The sequence below is a fragment of the Sapajus apella genome, unplaced genomic scaffold (assembly GCF_009761245.1).
Source record: "Sapajus apella isolate SASKATOON/1434 unplaced genomic scaffold, GSC_monkey_1.0 scaffold33, whole genome shotgun sequence".
NCBI lineage: Eukaryota > Metazoa > Chordata > Mammalia > Primates > Cebidae > Sapajus > Sapajus apella.
The window spans coordinates 23,019,687-23,039,767 of record NW_022436973.1 but is presented as its reverse complement, the minus strand read 5'-3'; the positions used below and the strand labels follow the sequence as shown (position 1 = coordinate 23,039,767).

General features: G+C 47.8%; 1 protein-coding gene across 3 annotated transcripts in view; it reads left to right on the top strand.

The window, feature by feature from the left end:
• Positions 1 to 20,081, top strand: part of EBF4 (EBF family member 4) — a 69,696-nt gene that overhangs the window by 38,844 nt on the left and 10,771 nt on the right. For all 3 annotated transcript variants that reach the window (XM_032295609.1, XM_032295610.1, XM_032295608.1), the window contains 3 exons: positions 18,802 to 18,883; positions 19,640 to 19,757; positions 19,858 to 19,991. In XM_032295609.1, coding sequence (XP_032151500.1) covers positions 18,802 to 18,883; positions 19,640 to 19,757; positions 19,858 to 19,991 — 334 coding nt within the window. The remainder of the gene's footprint in view (positions 1 to 18,801; positions 18,884 to 19,639; positions 19,758 to 19,857; positions 19,992 to 20,081) is intronic.

Genomic DNA, 20,081 nt, shown 5'->3' with positions numbered 1-20,081 from the left:
AGTTAGCATAATCAACTATAACGAAGAGTCACCAAATGTGGTGGCTTAAATATTTGTTTAGTTCTCTCTAACAAAAACAGTCCAGGGCATCAGTCCAGAGTGGCTCTTCTCCATAAAGTCATCCAGGACCAAGCTGTCTATTCCTCAGCTCTCCCCTAAGGTGACACCCTCATCTGTATAGCCCAAACAGGCTCAGAGACACCAAAGGAGGATAGAAGAAATGGGGCAAGCAGCTTCTTTATAAAGATATGACCTAAAGGTCTCACCTTACCTCTGCTCATGCCATTGGCCACACCCTGCTGCAAGGGAAGCTGAGAAAGACGGTCTAAATGGGCATCCCTAAACCCAGGTAAGACTCAGAGGGTTCTATCATGAAAAGAAAGGAAGGAAGCTAGATAACAGCAAGCATTCTCTGCCAGACACCTTCTGTCTGGCTGCTTTTACTGTCCTTCTTCCTATGAACAAACCAAGTTTTTCTCTGTCCGTGGGTACCAGATGCCTCTCCCTATTGAGCAAGCCCCTGTAATCTATAGTATTCCTTTTAGAACAGGGAGCTTGCACAGAACCCAGGCCTCCATTTGCTTGTGACTTGATGGGCCTTGTGCTTCTGGGATGTGAATTCTTAGGCATGGAACTAAAACCAGGAGTACCTCACCTTTCACTTGCCGCTTCACATTGTGTGTGCAGAGCTTCAACACACAGAATGTGAGTTTCTTTACCAGTTGCATGCTAGGTTGGGCCCCTGTCAAACCTAGTAGTTCTATGCATTCTTGCAAGTAGAGCATTGAAGTTGTCAGCTATTATTGTTTGTTCCTTCAATTCTGTTAGTTTTTGCTTCATGCATTTTGGAGCTGGTATTAGATACATATGCTTTTTTTTTTTTTTTCTTTTGAGACATGGTCTCACTCTGGTTGACCAGGCTAGAGTGCAGTGGTGCAGTCTCGGCTCACTACAACCTTACAGCTCACTACAGCCTCAACCTCCCAAGCTCAGCTGATTCTCCCACCTCAGCCTCCTAAGTAACTGGAACTACAGGTGCACACTACCACACCTGGTTGATTTTTTGTATTTTTAGTTGAGACAGGGTTTCATCATGTTGCCCAGGCTGTTCTCAACCTCCTGGATTCAAGCACTCAGCCTGCCTCAGCCTCCTAAAGTGCTGGGGTAATGGGTGTGAGCCACCACACTCAGACTGTTATTAGATACATATGCTTATAATTGTTATTTCTTTCTGATGATAGACACTTTTATAATTATAACATGTCCTTTTTTCTGCCTCTTATAATTTTTACTTAATGTCTATTTGTAAATTAGTATAGCCACTCTAGCTATCTTTCAGTTAGGGTTCACATGCTATCTCTTTTTTCAGCCTTTTATTTTTAAAGCCTTTTGTACATTTGAATTTAAAGTATGCCTCACATAGACGGTATAAAGTTGGATTGTGTTGTAGTTTTCTTTTTTCATCCATTTTGCCAGTCTCTGCCTTTTAATTGAAGCATTTCATCCATTTGTATTTAATGCAACTGCTGATGAAACAGGATTTATGTCTGCCATTGTGCTTTGTGTTTCTTCTTTTTCTTATTTTTTTTTGAGACAGGGAATTATAAAGAGTTCCCATATATCTCCTACCCCCCCCAAATGTACAGTTGTCTTTCAAATTAGATAGGAAAACAAAATCATTACGAACAAAAATACATTTATACTGACTTTTACGTTAACTTGTATAGTGACTTTACCAGTGCTCTTTATCTGTTCATGTTAATTTATACTACTGTCTTGTGTTTTTTCATTTCAGACTGAAGGAGTCCTTTTAGTATTTCTTGTAGGACAAACCTCTTAGTGATGAATCCTCTCAGTTTTTGTTTATCTGAAAATGTCTCAATTTCTTCTTCTTCTTTTTTTTTTTTGACACTGAGTCTTGCTCTGTTGCCCAGGCTGGAGTGCAGTGGCACAGTCTCAGCTCACTGCAACATACACCTCCTGGGTTCAAGAGATTCTCCTGCCTCAGCTTCCTGAGTAGCTAGGAATACAGGCGCCCACGACCATACCCAGCTAATTTTTGTATTTTTAGTAGAGAGGGGTTTCATCATGCTGGCCAGGTTGGTCTTAAACTCCTGACCTTGTGATCTGCTCACCTCAGTCTCCCAAAGTGCTGGGATTACAGATGTGAGCTACCGCGCCTGGCCTCTCCTTCATTTTTGAAGCTGATCATTTTAGAAGTTGACAGTTTTGCTGGACATACAATTTTTTGGTTGACAGTTGTTTTCTTTTAACACAATATGTCATCTCACTGCACCTGGCCTAGACAAAGACTTGCAATATGTCATCTCATCTTCTGCCCTTCATAGTTTCATAAGTTATGTGGTAATCTTATTGAGGATTCCTTTTACATGACGAATTACTTCTGTCTCTCTGGTTGCTTCCCAGTTCCTTTCTTTTTCTTTGGCTTTCAAATTTTGAGTATGACATTTCTTTGTGTAGAGCATATACTTTGCATATGTCTTTAGTTCATACTACTTGGAGTTCGTTGAATTTCTTAGATGTGTTCAATAATGTTTTTCATTTCTGAGCACATTTAGGAAGTTTAGGGGCATTTTCTTAAACATTTTTCTGTCCTGTTCCCTGTCTACTCTCCTTCTCAGATTCCCACTATGCATATACTGGTATGATTGATGGTTCCCACAGGTCTCTTAAGCTCATTTTTCTTCATTCTTTTTTCTTCCTGTTCCTGAACTAGCTAATATAAATTGGCTTATGTTCAAGTTTACTTATTTTTTTCCTTCCATCAAATGAGATATGCTGTTGAGTTCCTCTAGGTCAGGGGTGTCCAATCTTTTGGCTTCCATGGGCCACATTGGAAGAAGGCTTGTCTTGAGCCACACATAAAATACACTAACACTAACAATAGCTGATGAGCTTAAAAAAAAAAATCTCATAAGAAAGTTTACAGCTGGGCGTGGTGGCTCAAGCCTGTAATCCCAGCACTTTGGGAGGCCGAGGTAGGTGGATCACGAGGTCAAGAGATCGAGACCATCCTGGTCAACATGGTGAAACCCTGTCTCTACTAAAAATACAAAAGCATTAGCTGGACATGGTGGCACGTGCCTGTAATCCCAGCTACTCAGGAGGTTGAGGCAGGAGAATTGCCTGAACCCAGGAGGCGGAGGTTGCGGTGAGCCAAGATCGCACCATTGCACTCCAGCCTGGGTAACAAGAGTGAAACTCCGTCTCAAAAAAAAAAAAAAAAAAGAAAGTTTACAAATTTGTGTTGGGCCAAATTCAAAGCCAACCTGGGCTGCATATAGCCCATCGGGTGCAGGTTAGAGAAGCTTGTTCTAGGTATTTTTAAATTTTAGTTATTTTTCAACTTCAGAATTTCATGAGTTTTCACATATAATTTGAAATCCTTTACTGATTTTTTTTTTTTTTTTGGTGTGACCGCATTCTCATACTTTTCCTGAATTTTTTAGATGTAGTTTCCTTTAGTTCTATGAACATATTTCTATTGCTCATTTAAAGTCTTTGTTGGCTGGGCACGGCACTTTGGGAGGCCAAGGTAGGTGGATCACCTGAGGTCGGGAGTTCAAGACCAGCTTGACCAACATGGAAAAACCCCACCTCTACTAAAAATGCAAAAAATTAACCGGGTGTGGTGGCACGTGCCTATAATCCCAGCCACTCGGGAGGCTGAGGCAGGAGAATCACTTGAACCCGGGAGGCGGAAGCTGCAGTGAGCCAAGATTGTGCCACTGCATTCTGGCCTGGCAACAAGAGTGAAACTCTGTGTCAAAAATAAAATATTTGTCTAGGCCAGATGCAGTGGCTCACTCTTGTAATGCCAGCATTTTGGGAGGCAGAGGTGGACAGATTGTTTGAGCCTAGGAGTTAGAGACCAGCCTGGGCAACATGGTAAAACCCTGTCTCTACAAAAATCAGCTGGGCATGGTGGTTTATTCCTGTAGTCCCAGCCACTTGGGAGCTGAGGTGGGAGGATCACTTGAGCTTGGGAGGTCAAGGCTGCGGTGAGCCATGATCTCACCACTGCACTCCAGCCTAGGCAACAGAGCGAGATCTTATCCAAAAAATAAATAAATAAAGTCCTTGTCTAGAAAGTCTGACCTCTGGCCTTCCTCAGGGATAGTTCCTACTGACTGCTTTATTACAATGTATGGGTCTTACTTTCCTGTACTTTGAATGTCTCGTAATTGTTTGTTGAAAACTGAACATTTTAATCAATAATGTTGCAGTCTGCAAATCAGCTCTTCCCTCCCAATTTTGTTCTTATTGCTATTGCTGTTTGTTTGTTTGGTGACTTTCTTGGACTAATTATATAACGTTTGTATTTCCTGTCATGTATGATCACTGAAGTTTCTGCTCTTGGCTTAGTTATCAGGTTATGATTGGACAGGCATTTCTTCAAATGGCTTCAAATGCCAATAAGCGTTCAACCCTTTGCCAAAAGGCTCTATGTGTGTTAGGACATGCTTTTAGTGCTCCAGCAATTTACAACTCTGCCTTGACCCTCACTTCCTGCTTCCCTGGGGCCTTGGGATAAACCAGAAGTGAGAGATCAGGGGCTTTCTCTGCCTTTTTTGGGCATGTGCATCTCCCTACACATATGGATAGCTTTCTAGATCTCCAGGAATATATCAGAGCTTTTTAGAGCCCCCTGTGAACATCTTATTCCCCACTTTTTTCTTTAAAACATTATGGCCAAATTTTTACTTGCCCCCAGCTTGTACTGCTGCCTCGTGTTGCTGCAATGTTAAATAATTGCCACTGGTTGTTTTCAACAAACACCCTTGAAGGTTGGGCCTTTCCCACTAAGTAAGTTCTGAATCGGGTTAAATAACAAGTTCTGCAAATAAAGCTGTCAGGGAGTTGCTAGGAAAGTTAAACAGTGAAAACTGACTGGGAATACAGCTTGTTGAGAGGCTCCAAACCCACTCTACCCCTTCCTATGGTTGCTAGCCTGCTAGTATTCACAACTACAATAGTGGTTGCAAGGTAGCTGGTCTTCAACAGGGCTGGGGTGTCGGGGCTGGGAATAGGGCAAATTAAAACACCACAAAGCTTTCTTATCATATTACAACTCAGCCATTTTTCTTGCCTCAATGTTCCTTGAGTTGTTGTACACATTTTGTTAATTTTCAGAGTTCTGAGAAAGTTGATTTTGACTATGTTTGCCAGTGTTCTTGTTGCTTTATGTAAGAATAGATTTTCAGAGGTCTTTACTCAGCAATGCTCAAACTCCTGTCCCTGTAATTGTTATTTCTTACCTGGGTACAAGTCAAAAGTGACTTGGGGGCTTTGGTCCAGCATTCATGCAGTCACAGTAATTTTTGACTCTTGAATTCCATCTATGAATCAATTAGCAACTGTTGTGGGGCAGGCACTATGATGGATGCTTGGGAGAAGAGAGGCTTAAACAGTAATCTCTGCCCTCTGAGAGCCTACAGAGCAGCTGAGGAGACACATATAATTATGCAAACAACATTTTATAATTTTGAAAAAATTTGGCAGTGCGGTGGCTCACGCCTGTAATCTCAGCACTTTGGGAGGCTGAGGCAGGTGGATCGTGAGGTCAAGAGATGGAGACCATCCTGGCCAACATAGTGAAACCTTGTCTCTACTAAAAATACAAAAATTAGCTGGGCGTGGTGGCACATGCCTGTAGTCCCAGCTACTTGGGAGACTGAGGCAGGAGAATCACTTGAACCTGGAGGCAGAGGTTGCAGTGAGCTGAGATTGTGCCACTGCACTCCAGCCTGGTGACAGAGTAAGACTCTGTCTCAAAAAAAAAAAAAGAAAAGAAAAAATTTATGAACTTGAAGAAAGGTCAGTAGAGATTATGCATAATTACATAATGATAAGAAGAAATAGAGAACAACGTAAGGCTTGAAGACCACACTATCCAATAGTACTTTCTGCAATGATGGAAATGTTCTGTACCAACCAATATGGTAACCAATAACCACACATAGTTATTGGGCACTTGAAATGTAGCTACCCTGGCTGAGGAATTGAATATTTAATTGTGTTTAATTTAAATCAAATTTAAGTAACAACACATGGTTGCTATATCTAACATCACAGCTATAAGACTTTAAATATTTGCTTGATTGGCCAGGATGACCCTGTGGTAGAGGTGGGGGAAGATCCCCTCCCATGGGAGGCTCATAGCTCTTCTCTGGCTCCCAGGGATAGGCAGGAGCTAGGGGCTATAGATACCCCCTGGCATGTAATTGTGCCTGCTGCCTGGTGGGTATTGCTCAGTGACACTGTTGGAATAGTTTAGGTCTGAGCCACCTGGCAAAGGTTAGCTCTGGTCTACTTTATTGGGGGCAAATTTAGACCCTAGATCAGGCACAACATGGCAAGTGCAATTAGATGAGAAGGGGCTGTGGGAACTGCAAAAGAATCAGCCCCCTTCCTAATCCAATGGTCAATGCAACATTCCCTGTTTTCCTCTACAGCCACAGGACTAGCCCAGTGCCATCCATCTCCTTCTACCCTTTCCCAGCAGGATCTCCTGCACTCATGCTGCAAGCAGACTTCTGTCCAGATCCATTCCGGCAATCCCCCTTGAGCTTCCAGACCCTCCCTACAGGGTCAGGGCTGAGGTGAGACCAAGGTCTTCCCTCTTGCCACCCAAATGCACTGTACTTCCTTCCTCACTCCCCCCAGCCCCACGACTCTTTTCAGAGCTGGGAGCATCTGAGGGAGGGCGAAGCAGAGGGGCTTCAAGAGAGATTCCCTCATGTGCTCTGAGGGTCATACAGGCTGAGATGCCAGTCATAAGGACAAAGGTCTCCAAAGGACCCCTAATGAAGAGGAAGGACTTTAAGGAGACCTCTGGGCAGCTGAAGCCAAGCTTAGGGCCAGATTGGCCCCCACACTGAGACAGTAGAGATTTGGGCAGTGGCCCCATAGAAAATTGGAGGAAGAGAGGGACTGCAGGCATGAGGCAGCCTAGGAACCATACTAGGTGGAGTGGAGGTGGCAATGAGTGAACTGCCTGCAACTGAATAATAAGCTTTCTCTACAAAGTGGAGAGTTATTGAGGGTTGGGGACTCAAGCCAACCTGGGATGTCTGGCTACGTAACTTGGAGCAAGTTCTCACCTTCCTCAGCTTCAGATCCCTAATGTGTAAAATGGAGCTGATTGATGAGCCTCCTGTGATTCTGGGAAGGAGAGGATGCTGTGGTGTTAGTAGGATGTATTGATGCAGTGCCCAGCACAGCAACTGCCTGAGTCATTTCTTACCCTCCTGCCACCCACCCTTACCGATCATCTTAGAGAGTAAGTGCAGCTGAGTCTGGACAGCGGCAGCAAAAAAGTTCAGGCCCGGCATGGTGGCTCACGCCTGTAATCGCAGCACTTTGGGAGGCCGAGGTGGGTGGATCACATGAGGTCAGGAGTTTGAGACCAGCCTGGCCAACATGGTAAAAACCCATCTCTACTAAAAATACAAAAATTAGCCAGGTGGCATGCGCCTGTAGTCCCAGCTATTGGGGAGGCTGAGGCAGGAGAATCATTTGAATCCAGGAGGCAGAGGTTGCAGTGAGCCAAGATTGCACCACTGCACTCCAGCCTAGGCAACAGAGCGAGACTGCATCTCAAGAAAAAAAAAAAAAAAGGAAGTTCAATGAGAGCCAAGGAGGAACGTCCTGCCTGCCAAGCTAGAGGCCACAGTCACAGGGAGACGTCCCAGGCTGGGGATGGGTCTTCCTCTGAAGAGGAAGGGGGACACTCTCACTTGGCCTCTGTCCTCTCTGCCCTGGGTGCTTGGTGAATTGTAGAAGATGCCAGGCCTTGCCAACACCCCCTACCTACCTCTCACCTGATTTGTAGATAAGAGGTGCAGAGGTCTCTGGTCTTGGAGGCCAGGACTCACCTCCACTACCACCCCTGCCCAAGGCCAGAGGAACCCACCACTTCTTTCCTTCAGACTTCCACCTTCTTTAAATCTCCGTGTGACTCACAAGCACCCCTTCCAGCTCTGTGGTTTCCACTGCTGTCCATGCCCCATCCCCACTCCTCCCTCCTTTTTCTCTTGTCACTTCTCTTCTGTTCCTCCCATGGACTCTAGTATCCTGCATTCACAGATTACTCCTCAGGCTTGGGGGGACTTAGAGGGGTGTGTGTGTACATCTGTGTCCACACGGGCACACACCATGGTGACCATGCCCCAGCCCCTTCCTGCTGCTGCATGTGGCATGCCCAAAGGCCTCCCATTAACAGCCTCTCCACCCTTCCTCCTCTCCCCTTAGGCCTGGTTTGGGAGAAGTGGAGTCACTGCCACTCTTGGTGGGCAGCTGGGGGCCCCTTAGCTGTCTCTCCACCCCCTCCCTTTCTCCTCAGGCCCCGTGCCCAACCCTGAGGTTTGGAGAGCCTAGTAAGTGCCCTATCAACATGTTAATCAAATTACTTAGGAGCTAAAATTGACGCTGTTCATTAATTATACAAGATTATGCTAATTGTGCATGCAAATGCATGCAGGGGAACAGAAGGTGTTCAGGCGCATGGTGGGCCATTAGCATAGAGGATGGGGTGCGGGTGCATTGGCATGCTAATATATGCGCCCTGGCTATTTATAGTCCCCCAGCCCATCTGCACTGCAGCCACCTCTACCCGGGTGGGGATCATGGTGGGGAGGCCAGGTCCAGGCCTGGCAGGTGGCTATGGTCCTGGGGACTCTCTGTCTTGGCTGCTACCGCAGGCTAAGACCAGAAAGCAGCCTGGGGCAACCCCACCTAGGCCTGAAGGAATACAGTAAGCTTCTCATTCCCCTTCCTTCTCTTGCCTAGGCCCTTTGGTGCCTGTTTCTGCCTCAAGAGACATCCCCTGCAGCCTCCCCATCGCCCACAGGGTTCAAGTCCCACATTATTTGGTGCTAACCCCAGGCCCCAAGTCACACTGCCCTCCTCAGTCTTGTCAGGCACCACTGGATGAATGAACCATCTGCCCCACAGTGGAGCTGTTAGTCCCTGTGCATGGAGTGTCCTGCCTCTTACTTCTTGGTGAGATCCTCCAAGACCCAACACCAAACACCCAACACCAAATCAGAGCTCTAGGAAGCCTTCCACCCCCAAAGGCAAAATAAGTGGCTACTGCAAATTCCACTTGGCAGATCCTCCTGCCTTGCCCACCACTCCGTCTTCCTGAATTTCTCTTTCCTGTTGGATTGTAATTTCCTTTAGATCTTGTACAATGCTACATCCCCAGTGCCTGACACATAGAAGGTATTTAATAAATCTTTTTAAGTGGGTGTATGGAATGAATGAGGGGATGAATGGCCCAGCCATCTGTGTCCTCCTCTGTCCCTGAGCTGAGGATAGAGAGAGGCAGACAATGAAAACTCTGGAGAGCCAGAAACTGCTTCAGTTTCTTCTGCGGCTCATGGGAATCAAAGACAAATCTTTTAGGATAAAAATTAGCAGAGGATGCCTCTCCCCATTTTTCCCCATCTCAGGCTGCTGTGCCAACTTTGGGCTTGGAAACACGTCTCCAATTTAAAATACCCTTCACTCTCAATCTGTTGTCTTTCCCAAGGCCTTCACAGGACGCACTGTTGTTTGGAACACCCTGCCCCTGCTCATGTATCCATTCACTGCACGCCTTCTTTCTAGATTTGCACTGTCCAATATGGTAGTCTCGAGTCACATGTGACCATTTCAATTTATGTTGATTAAAGTGGCCAGGAGCAGTGGCCCACGCCTGTAATCCCAGCACTTTGGGAGACCGAGGAGGGTGGATCGCCTTAGGTCAGGAGTTCGTAATCAGCCTGACCAATATGGTAAAACTCCATCTCTACTAAAAGTATAAAAATTAGCCGGGTGTGGTGGTGGGCACCTGTAATCCCAGCTACTCAGGAGGCTGAGGCAGGAGAATTGCTTGAACCCAGGAGGCAGAGGTTGCAGTGAGCTGAGATTGGGCCACTGCACTCCAGTCTGGGCAACAGAGCAAGACTCATTCTCAATAAAAAAACAAACAAACAAACAAAAAACATAGATTTATGTTAATTAAAATGAAATAAAATTCAGTTCCTCAGTCGCACTAGCCACATTTCAAGTGCTCAGTAGCCACGTGTGGTGAGTTCATATCATTCTGGAAAAGTTCCCTTAGACAGCACTGTATTCTAGACATGCTCTTCCTTGTCCCTGACAGTAGTCCTGTAGCGGAAAATGCACTCAGGCTCTCCGTCCAGCTCCTTGAGTTACTAACTGCCTTCTCTTTGGAAGTGAGAACATAATTTCAGCCCTAAGTGTCTCGTGGGGATGCAGGGAGGAAAAACCTGGTGAAAAGCCTTAGCTCTGTGACCTAAGGTTTCTTAAGATGGGATTCCTGGAAGCAGAGCCTGAGATGGGGATTCTTGTGAAGAAGGTTTATCAAAGGAGAGCTCTCAGGAGAAAAGGAATGAGCTTAGAGGGAGCTAAGCAAGGAGGTGGTCTCAGCTGGAGCCTAGCGTCAGCCTGGTCCCATGTGGAGGTCTGGAGCATGAATGGCACGGAGGGTTGGTCCTTCTTGTAATGTCAATCTGTCATTGGCTGCAGGCTATTGGTAGGGAGTGTATGCTCTTGGCTGAGGGTAATTCTCAGATTACCTCGGGATAGCTGTGAGCCATTTGACAGTCTACACGGCAGCTGGACATGAGGGAATCAGGCAGGCATTAACTCACTGTAGAGTACCTAGACATTGTCTTCCAAAAGCAGCTCCAGGCCAGGCAATGGCTCATGCCTGCAATCCCAGCATTTTGGGAGGCTGAGGCAGGAGGATCGCTTGAGCCCAGGAGTTTCAGACCAGCCTGGGTAACATTCTGAAACCCCCATCTCTACAAAAAATATACAAAATTAGCTAAGCATGGTAGTGTGAACTGTTGTCCCAGCTGCTCAGGAGGCTGAGGTGAGAGGATCACTTAAGCCCAGGAGGTCAAGGCTGCAGTGAGCCAAGATCACACCACTGTACTCTGGTCTCAGTGACAGAGAGAGACTCTGTCTCAAAAAAAAAAGCAGTGGACTCACATCAGTTACCTTCATATTTGCCTTCTCTACTGAGTGTCTCTTTTGAGTAAAGCACTGTGCTTGGGGAGTTTATGCAATGGTGTCACCCTTGAGAAGTAGTATGTAAGTTAAATGATTGCACTTCCATCATACTCAACCCACAATTTGCTTCTTTGGTAGAAAATACTCTATTGACAAGAAAGGTTTCTTTTCATTTCATCTTGAGCTGTTTTTACAGGGAGGAATAAAAAGCATTTATAGAAATGATTAGGAAGGCTAAACTGAGGTCAGGATGTAGGAAGGTGGGTGTGCGGGTGAACTACTCTCTGAGCTTTCCTTTAAGTCATAGGCATCAGGCCAGGCATGGTGGCTCACACCTGTAATCCCAGCACTTTGGGAGGCCGAGGTGGGCGGATCACTAGGTCAGGAGTTTGAGACCAGCCTGGCCAACATGGTGAAACCCTGTCTCTACTAAAAATACAAAAATTAGCTGGGCATAGTGGCAGGTGCCTGTAATCCCAGCTACTGGGGAGGCTGAGGCAGGAGAATTGTTTGAACCCAGGAGGCAGAGGTTGCAGTGAGCCAAGATCACGCCATTCCACTCGAGCCTGGGTGACAGGGCAAGACTTCGTCTCAAAAAAAAAAAAATAAATAAAGTTATAGGCATCAGAGTCGTGATGCATAACTACCACCCTTTGGATGCTTTATTAGTTGGATGACCACTGTTCACAGCTCTTCATCTGGTCTTTCATTAAACATTTTTATTGAGAATGTTCAATGCAGGCAGACTGGAATAATGAAGCCCATATAGCCCCAATGAGCTGAAACAATTATTAACTCTTGGTTCAGTTTTTTTCATACTGAAGATTTTCTCGGCTGACAGCAGCAGTCACAACACCCGAAAGCCCAAAACAAGGAGCAAAAGGACCAAAAACTAGGAGCAAAAGTTTCTCCTTTGCAACCCTGTTGAATCTGTAACCTCAAGGAAATCCCTAGAGCACAGCTATCCTGGTCCCCACACAGCTGCCCCTCAGAGCCGCTTGTGAAGGACTTGCCACATGGTACTGCGGTACCAGCCTGGGCTGACTCTGAGAGCCCCACTTAGAAGGACTTCTAGGACCCTTGTCAGCATCAGTGGTTCGTAAAGACCCCCATTCATATCCTGACTTTGGCACTGACTGTGACTTTGTAGCTTAGCCTTGGTTTTCTCATCTGTAAAGTGGGGTGGTTGCAGATCGACACCACCTGGGGGATTCAGCAAGATAATGCTGAAGTGACAAACTCAGCAGCATTCCAGGCACTTGCTAAGCTGCTAAGTGCTTGATGGGTTACACCTGCGTCCCTTATTTTATTTTTTTCTTTGCATATTTACCTCCCTAATGCATTTTATTTGTAAGTCATGCTTGTATTTATGGTGTTTTCTTTCATTAATCCTAATGGAAGCTTCTGGGACTTGGCCTTTCTCTCGCTTCCCTTTCTTTGGGGTCTGGATTAGGAAGCCATGCCCTCAGAGGGCCTCATGGCCACAGTGGGGATGGTATTGGGCACTGGTCCTGTAGTGCTCACCCTCCGTGGGGATCCTCAGATCCGAGAGGGCTGTGGACTTGGGCTCACTTTGCCCCACCCCCGTCCCCTGCCCTCATCCTGGTCAGGAGAAAGGGGCTTTCCTAGATTCCATTTCAGCCCCATAGGGCCAGGAGTAGGGAGAGCTGCTCAGAGAACACCCCCAGACTCATCCAAGCTTTAGAGGTGGGGGGTGGCCCACTCAACAAAGTGCACTTCCCTTCCTGCCTCAAGTCCCTGCAGGGTGTCCCAGGCCCAGAACCTTGTCTTCACTTACCCAGGCCCTGCCCAGGCTCTCTTCTTTCAAGGAGAGCACCTTCCCACAGTTCCCATGTCCATGTGTGTTCCACGTGTGTAGGTGTCTCTCTCCAGCTCCCCTGCCCACAGGGTCTCTCACCCTCCCCCAGTTCCCAGCCCCTGCATCTGGCCTCTGTGCGGACATGGCCTGGATGACCTGCAGCTGCCCCTCCTTCTTCTTCCCTGACTCCATTCCCATCCTTCCCTGACTGCTCAGGTGGAATAAAGTGTCACCCCCGGGCGTTAGCCAACAGAGAAGTACCTTGGTTTGTCCTCATGTTTGCCTTTCCAGTCTCCGCGGTGTGTCTGTCTCCTCCTGGTGGGCCAGGAGAGGACCAGGCAACTGCGCCCGGACGGGGAGGGTCAGCAGTCACTCTAGGTCCAGGGGAGAGGTAGGGCTCCTGGTTCTCCTAGATCCCAATGGAAGTCCTCTCATTCTAGGTCCAGCCTTGGGGGCCGGTCACCTTTGCCAAAGCACAGTCTTCAAAATGTCAAAAGCATGATTCTCATACAAATTGCTACTGAGCATGTGTCGAAGTTTTCTGTAACTTATTGAAGAGGGAACCAATGGGATGACAAAGCTGACTCAAGACGAAGAGAAACCGATGTATACATGTGTGAGTGTGTGAGTGTGCATGTGTATATGGAAAGGGGTGGAGGGGAGGGAAGGAGAGGCAAGGGATTGTGTGAATAATACTGGAATAAGATTGCCAGATTAGATACAAAGCTAGTTATTGTCTGTAGAACAATTTTATCATCTTTAAGGCTAATTTCTCCACCAAACAGAAATTATTTACTTCTCCTAACAAATATCATTTGTTTCCAAGTCATACAAATTTTGGGGGGGTATAAATTTACAGAGTAAAAGTGAAATTTTGTCACATGTATACAATGTGTGATGATCCAATCCGGATATTTAGGGTGTCCATCACACGGGTACAATACATTTTTGCTAAGTATTGCCACCCTACTCTGCTATCAAACATCAAATTTATTCCTCCTGTCTTGCTGCTTGTTTGTACCCTATAACCCACTTCTCTTCATTCCCTGCCCCCCAACTCAGTCCCTTCTCCATTATCTGTCTTTCCGTGCTCTACCTTCAGATCATCAAAGTTTTTGTGTGTTTTGTGTGTTTGTTTTTGTTTTGTTTTGAGACAGAGTCTCACTCTGTTGCCCAGGCTGGGGTGCAGTGATGCAATCCCAGCTCACTGCAACCTCCACCTCCCGGGTTCAAGTGATTCTCCTGCCTCAGCTAATCCTGAATTGCTGGGACCGCAGGCGAGCGCCACGATGCCTGCCTAATTTTTGTATTTTCTAGAGACCAGGTATCACCATATTGGCCACGCCAGTCTCAAACTCCTGACTTCATGATCCGCCCACCTCGGCCTCCCAAAGTGCTAGGATTATAGGCATGAGCCACTGCGCCTGGCCGGTCATCAAAGTTTTTAGCTCCCACTGACAAATATCATTTGTATCTTACCAGTTTTCTACAAATTAGCACTTTACAGTCTGTGCTCCAGTCAATAGTAAATGTGAGTCACTTTCTCCTAGAGACATAATACTCCAGAGATGCATTGTCTATATTAATATAGTGCAAGCTACATATGTACATATGCTTTTTTTTTTTTTTTTTTTTTTGAGACAGAGTCTCACTCTGTCACCCAGGAGTGCAGTGGTGCAATCTTGGCTCACTGGAAGCTCCACTTCCCTCGTTCAAGCAATTCTCATGCCTCAGCCTCCTGAGTAGCTGGGACTACAGGCATGTGCTACGTCACCCAGCTAATTTTTGTATTTTTAGTAGAGATGGAATTTCACAATGTCGGCCAGGCTAGTCTCAAACTCCTGGCCTAAAGCAATCTCCCAAGGTGGCTTGGCCTCCCAAAATGCTGGGATTATAGGTGTGAGCCACTGAGCAGGGCCTCAAGTCACATATGTAATGTTAAATTTTCCAGTAGCCACAAGCAACTGATACAATTAATTTTGATAATACATTTTATTTAACCCAATATATCTAAAAGATGAGTATTTCCACATGAAATCAACATAAAAGATTACTGATGAATTATTTTACATTCTTTTTTTTCTAAGTCTTGGAAATCAGATGTTACACTTACCACATATCTCAAGTTCAAACTAGCCACATTGCAAGGGTTCATGCCACGTGAGGCTGGTGGCTATAGTAATGGATAGCGCAGCTCCAGTGCAGTGGTTTCCAAACTTCAGGGTACACCAGCCTCACCTGAAGGGCGTAGGAATGCACAGATGTGTTCTGACTCAGCAGGTCTGAGGTGGGGGCTGAGATTCTACATTTGTAGCAAGATCTCAGGTGACGCTGACACTGCTGGTCTTGGGGGTGGTGCAGGCTCTCTGACCGGGGGTGGGGGGGAGCAGCCTTGTGGACTACCAGCTGGGAGTGAGGTTTCAGTGGCACCATGGATGCCTTTGGCTATGTGCTAGCTCTGAGGACGGGACCAGAGGGAAGGGAAAAGGGGACTGACCCTCAGCCCCCACCGCAGACCCAGGCTTTGTGCTGCTGCTTTTACTCACCCACAATCTGCAGGTAATGCAAACACTGAGGTGTCCCCATAGACAGAGGTGCTGGCAGGGCTCTAGGGCTCTCAGGGAGGGGTGGGCCTTGAGATTTAGAGTGGCCAGAAAATGGTGGCTGGACAGGGCATGAGACTCGGTGTGGACCCAAAGGACAAAAGAAACCTGTACTGGAAAGGGACATCGGGACGATCTGCTGAGCAAAGACTTGGGGAAGGGCCAGTGAGGGAGCAGGACCCTGCAGGAAACCACAGCCTTGGGGAGAGCAGAAGTAAAGGATGTCCCAGAGGCAGGACTAGAAGGTGTCATCGTAGCCATCAGTTGCTACTCTCCCTTCATGGATGTGAAAAGATTTACCTACCCCAGGTCATGCAGAGAGTCCGGCCCTGGCCAGAGCCCCTATCTTGGCCCCTTCCCAAGGACCGTTCCTCTTGATTCCTTAGGTTTGAGTGGACTGGGGTGCAGTGGGCACATGTGTCATCTTCTGGTGCAGTCCTATGCTTGTCGCATCTTCAGTGGTACCCAAAGTTGAGCATTCAGTCTCTTTAGGACAGAGACTGTGTCCCATCCTGGTGTTTTCCCCTCCATCTAGCATGTGTTGAAGGACCAAGCACATGGGTACTTAATTTAAAGGAACTAGTCTGCACTGCATATGTGACTAGGGAGTCTGTACCCTGTCACATGTGAATGTGGGGCATGGATGACGAACATGTCATACATGTGGGTGTAGTGTGTTTACATCATAAGGTATCATAAAGGGTGTAGGGAGTAGTTACTGTAGCAACTAATAAGAGAGAAATGGAGTGCCTCCATCATGCAGGTGTGCCTCTCAGGAGCACTGGAGGTGTCTGCACCTTGGGGTGACCCATGGCGGGTATATATGGTGTCTACACATTGGTGACTACTGTTTGAGGCGTAACAGCTGTCTGCACTGCAGGGTATCCTGTAGGGGTAAATGGATTGTCTACACTGTAGGGGTGCACCGTTTGGGGAATAAAGGGGATGGCCACTGTGTGGGGGAACATGACAAGTGCTGGAAGTGTAGACAGAGGCAGGACCCCAGGGAGAGGCATCTCCAGAAAGGGGACTGCCACCAGCTCCCAATGAGGGGCTGCCCCCTGGGGACACTTGAGTTCCAGGGCCAGTGCTTACTCCTCCCAGCACTTGGAGACCTCTTTTTGGGGGACGAGGCTTTCAGGGCCTGTAACAAATCTTCCTCTGAATGGGAATTCCTTGTTTACAGACTTTGCATGCAACACTGGTAAATTAAATGAACGTTCAAATTTGGGATATATAAGTAGTACATGAGTAACTAATATGGTGGTTAAAGGTCCACCTAGGTCTGGGACTCTTGTATTCTCTTGTATTTCCTCTTTTTTTTTTTTTTTTTTTGGAGACAGTCTCCCTCTGTAGCCCAGGCTGGATCTCGGCTCACTGCAACCTCCACCTCCCAGGTCCCAGTTCAAGCAATTCTCCTACCTCAGCCTCCCAAGTAGCTGGGATTACAGGTACAAGCCACCATGCCCAGCTAATTTTTGTATTTTTTAGTAGAGACATGGTTTCACCATGTTGGCCGGCCTGGTCTTGATCTCCTGACCTTGTGATCCACCCACCTCCGCCTCCCAAAGGGCTGGGATTACAGGCTTGAGCCACCGCGCCCGGCCTTGTATTTGCTTTAGTAAATACTATGGTAAAAATATCTCCCAATTGGGTGGAGGTAAAATGAGGAAGCTGACTGATGAGGAGCTCATACAGTGGCCTAGGAGGCAGTGCCACATGCAGGACCTACTGCAGACGTTAGCCCTGCACTCTACAATTTGTAAAAGGCATCTTCCCAGATGCTCACAGAGTGCTATAGAGCATAGGGCAGATACTGATCATATTCTGAGTTTACTAAGAGTACAACAGGGCCAGGCGCGGTGGCTCACGCCTATAATCCCAGCACTTCGGGAGGCTGAGGCGGGCAAATCCCCTGAGGTCAGGAGTTCGAGACCAGCCTGGGCAACATGGCAAAACCCTGTCTCTACTAAAACTACAAAAATTAGCAGGGCGTGGTGGCAGGTGCCTGTAATCCCAGCTACTCAGGAGGCTGAGGCAGGAAGAATTGCTTGAACCTGGGAGGCGGAGGTTTCGATGAGAGATGGCACCACTACACTCCAACCTGGGTGACAGAGCAAGACTCCGCCTCAAAAAACAAAACAAATCAAAACAGTACAACAGCCAGAGTGTTGTTCATGGCTACCTTACTGGTAGGTGACAGGACCAAGGCCAACTGCCAGGAAGGAGAGGAGGACTAAGTGCTCATGTGTGTGTCCAAAAAGCAGCCTCTTCAGCTCTTATGTGTTTTTTTCCCAGTAACTCTATGTAAACAAGAAGACATTCACAGTATCTGTACCACATGTCTGACAGATACACCATGTGTATGTGGTGGGTATGTGCTCTGTGTGATTAAACTTTTCCTGTGTGTATAATGGTTATAACATGTGTGGGAGGAGGATCTGCCATGTGGGAGGGGAATTTGCTCGAGGCATCTGCTATACAGGATAGCTTTACAGTATTTGCAATAACTACATTTTGGGTAATCATTTATAACATAAAATGTGTATTAATGTATTTGTTCTGTGTATTTTCTGTTTATCTGTGCATATACTGTGTGGGGTGGGCATACACTGCGTGATGGGCACAGGCTCTGTGTCTGATTACTATGCCACTACATGTGTGATGAGTGCAGGCTATTTATGGAGTACATGTTGTTTATGCTTGTGTGAAGGTTATACCCCGGGTGTGTGTGGTGGCTGTATTTTGTAATAGTATACAAGGCATAAACAGTGTCTACAAAGAATATGCTGTGTATGAGGAGTGTACATTGTGTGGGTAATGGGTATACTCTGGGGAGGGTTGTGTCATGTGACAGATGTCCTATGTGGTGATAAGCATATACTATGACATACACATAGTGTGTGATAAGGTTACATCGGGTAAGTGTGTACATGCTACATACAGAGCATACATTGAATGTATATGGGTATACAGTGTGGTGGGAATAATGACTAATAGGTATATGCAGTGTATATGATGGACATACTCTTTATCAGGAATATATATTGTGTGGGAGTGCTACATATACACTTTGTGGGATAAATAAGCACTGTGTGTATGGTACACTGTGTGGATGGTTGTGTAGCGAAGTAGTCATTGTGATGAGTCTATTTGGTGTGTGTCAGGCACCCTGTGTATATGCAGGCCATGATGGGAACAGGGGTGTGTGGCCGAGTGGGAGCAGGCAGAGGGGAGTCATCCTGCTGGGAGGGAGCATGGCAGGAAGCAGTTGGATCCTCATCTGTTTCCAGAACCCCCAAACCCTTGAGCCCACCGACCACACTGTTTCAGGTTCTTCCTCAAGTTCTTCCTCAAATGCAACCAGAACTGCCTGAAGAATGCGGGGAATCCCCGAGACATGCGCCGCTTCCAGGTGGGTCTGGAGAGAGGGTTTCCCCTTGCAACCCCACCCTTTCCTGAGGGAGGGGAGGGGAGGTGGAGGGGAAGGCTGTGACCCTGCCACCCTGGGCAGATCTCTGCCCAGCCCTGTGCCTCCCCAGCCTGGATCCTGCTGGGGGTGGGGCAGCTCCTTCTCAACTTATGCTGGCTGCCAAGGGAGGCTTCATTAGAGTCCCACTTAAGAAGATGCTAATTGTGACATTTTTACATGATTAACGACCCAGGCAATTTGCATAGCGTGAAGCGGAGAGCAGCTGCCCTCAGCACATCCCCAACCTGCACACCCCTCCCAGTGCAGGGGAGAGGGGGAAGAAGGCAGCCCCAGTTTTCTCCCCAGAATAGGGCAGGGGCTCCTGCTGATGGGTTCTCCAGCGGATGCTGCCCCCCCCCTCCTTGCCTCAGACACCATTCCTGCCTTGGAGGCCCGTGGATGCAGCCCCGCATTGCTGTGTATGCAAAAACAGTAGCCACCCTTTGCCCAAGGAGCCAGTTTTTTCAGGAGTCTTTATTTTTGTCGCTCTGGGGAGTCAGTTCATCTGGGGGTGTCACCTGATCCAGCTGGCCCCCTTCCACCAGCTCAGACACTGCAGGACTGAAGCCCTCCTCCTCCCACCAGTGACCCTAAATTCCAGCATCCAGCCACCAGCCTCAAGGTGCTGGTTCCCCACCACCTTCCCCTCCCGGGAGCCCCCGAGGGCCCCAGCCAGGCTGGCCTCGGCTCTCCTCGCAGGTGGTGGTGTCCACGACGGTGAGCGTGGACGGACACGTGCTGGCCGTGTCCGACAACATGTTTGTGCACAACAACTCCAAGCATGGCCGCAGGGCGCGCCGCCTGGACCCCTCCGAAGGTCAGGACCCCCAGCCCAGCCCCGGCCGCCGCGGGCCCAGCCAGCCCCCAGGCCCTACCTCCGCGCTGTCCCCTGACCTGGGTCCTCTCCTGCCTCCCAGCTGCCACCCCCTGCATCAAGGCCATCAGCCCCGGGGAGGGCTGGACCACGGGCGGCGCCACGGTCATTGTCATCGGCGACAACTTCTTCGACGGGTTGCAGGTCGTGTTCGGAAACGTACTCGTGTGGAGCGAGGTGGGCCAACCCCGCCAGTATCCCTCGGGGCCTGGGGGCTGGGCCCTCCCCTCGCCGGTGCGGAACCTGCAGGCCTCCCCTCTCCCCTCG